Genomic DNA, 2,389 nt, shown 5'->3' on the forward strand with positions numbered 1-2,389 from the left:
ATGTCAAAACGGAAATTTCTGACTTTAGAAGAAAGAGTCGATGTGATAAAGAAATTGGACAAGGGGCTCTCAGTTCGAAAAGTGGCTGATGAGCTGAATTGTGGAAAAACGCAAATTTCCAACATCAAAGCTGATCGTTCACAAATTCTGAGTCAGTGGGAGTCCGGTGCCAGATCGACGGGAAAATGTGTAAAGAGGAGAAAAACAACCTATGACGGGTTGAACGACGAACTCTTCGAGTGGTTTTCGAGAGCTCGATCAAAGAATATTCCCGTGAATGGCCCATTGCTTCAGGTAAGAAACCGATTGCATCTCTTTCTCTCTCTCGCTTGTTCTCTTTCTCTCTCTCGCTCGTTCTCTCTCTCTCTCTCAGCCGTTCTCTCTCTCTCTCTCTCTCTCTCGCTTAGTCGTTCTCTCTCTCTCTCTCGCTCGTTCTCTCTCTCGCTATCGCTCGTTCTCCGTTCTCTCTCTCTCGCTCAGTCGTTCTCTCTATCTCTCTCTCTCTCGCTCGTTCTCTCTCGCTCGTTCTCCGTTCTCTCTCTCGCTCGTTCTCCGTTCTCTCTCTCGCTCGTTCTCCGTTCTCTCTCTCTCTCTCTCTCTCTCTCTCTCTCTCTCTCTCTCTCTCTCTCTCTCTCTCTCTCTCTCTCTCTCTCTCTCTCTCTCTCAAAACAAACTTGAGAGCTTCAAAACTTTTTGAGTTTTAATAATTACTGTGGCAAAAAAGAATCAGTGACTGATGACTCTCCTTGGTGTGTGCTGCAGGAGCGAGCATTGGTCCGGTCCATGGAACTGGGGTTTGATGACTTCACTGCGTCCAGTGGGTGGCTCCAGTCATGGCAGAGACGCTACAACGTCAACTTTGCCATGCTGAGTGGGGAGGCATCAGGAGTTCCCCAAGAGGCTGTTGATGACTGGATTAAGAGGCTGCCTGAAATTACGAAGGACTACGCCCTGGAGGATATTTTCAACGCAGACGAGACAGGGCTTTATTTCCGAGCTCTGCCTCAAAGGTCCATGATTGTGAAGGGAGATTCCCGAAAAGGAATACGGACTGCGAAGGATCGCATCACTGTTCTCCTGGCCTGCTCTGGCACTGGAGAAAAACTAACACCTCTGGTCATCGGCAGAGCCGAGAACCCAAGGTGTTTCAAGGCATTGAAAAAATCTAGCCTGCCTGTCACCTACAGGTGGAATAGAAAGGCCTGGATGACAGCTGTTCTTTTCAAAGAGTGGCTGGAGAAACTGAACACCAAAATGAAAAGCAAAGGCCGTAATATATTGTTGATGGTCGACAATTGTTCTGCCCATTGTCATGTGCAGCTGAGCAACATCAAGCTGAAATTCCTCCCGCCCAACACAACCTCCAAACTGCAGCCTTGTGACGTAGGCGTGATCAGTATTTTCAAGGCCCACTACCGGAAGCGGCTGCTTCGACACATCCTGTCTGCCATGGATGAGGCAAACACTGCCAGCGAACTGGCAAAGTCCGTGTCACTTCTGCATGCCATTAAGTGGCTGGACCTGGCCTGTACGTCAGTGAGGGGATCATCAATAAAGAAATGCTTCTTCCACTGCGGATTTGCTGAACCCACTCCTGACACTGACCCAGAGGAAGTCCAAGATCATGGAGACCAGTTTCAGGCCTTGCTGGAAAATGCCACTTGGGATGACTTTGTCAACATGGACCAGGACTTGCCCGTAGTGGAGTTTGCCGACCAACCAGATGGTGACGCCACATCTGCTGAAGCAGCAAATGCCGAGGAAGATGACTGTGATGACCACAAAACAGATCCTAAGCAGCTCATGACAACGAGAGAGGCTTTGCTGCAGACCAGAAACATGATTGATCTGGCGGCAAGCCTGGGTCACCCTGAAATGCTGACGGCTGTCATGAACTTGAGTAGCATTCTGGAAGATGTGCGTCTCAACCAAGCCAGCCAGGCCACACAGTCAAAGATCTCTGACTTTTTTCGCAAACCCCAGTGATAAACTTACTGATTGTGGTTTTGTACATACATGTTGCATAGTGAACTTGTTCTCTTTGTCACTTTCTGTATATGACTAATGCACAGTTTGGAATTTATACATGTACATGTACATATTAACAATTGTTTTTCTGAACATCAAGTTTTGGTTTTCATTTTTATTACATGTAATGAAAGAAAATGAAAGAACTAAATATGCATAGACACTCTATTTACATGCAGACACATGAAATAAAACTATTTGGCTGGTTTTTTTCTTCCCAAAAAATGTCTGCGCATTCATATTCAAAAGAAAGGACACCTTTGTACAAAGGACAGTGGCAAGGTTCCCCAAGGGTGTCCTTTGCTCGCAGGTTTTACTGTAGCACGTTATTGTGTACCTCTGAATCTAAACGCAACAAACG

General features: G+C 46.8%; 1 protein-coding gene across 1 annotated transcript; it reads left to right on the forward strand.

Moving 5' to 3' along the window:
• LOC138967799 (tigger transposable element-derived protein 6-like) lies at positions 1–1,986 on the forward strand. Its single transcript, XM_070340456.1, has 2 exons — positions 1–294; positions 763–1,986. The coding sequence occupies exons 1-2, from the start codon at positions 1–3 to the stop codon at positions 1,984–1,986; spliced, it is 1,518 nt and encodes a 505-aa protein (XP_070196557.1).
• Positions 1,987–2,389: the final 403 nt, after the last annotated feature.

The sequence above is a fragment of the Littorina saxatilis genome, linkage group LG5 (genome assembly GCF_037325665.1).
Source record: "Littorina saxatilis isolate snail1 linkage group LG5, US_GU_Lsax_2.0, whole genome shotgun sequence".
In the NCBI taxonomy this organism is placed as follows: Eukaryota; Metazoa; Mollusca; class Gastropoda; order Littorinimorpha; family Littorinidae; genus Littorina; species Littorina saxatilis.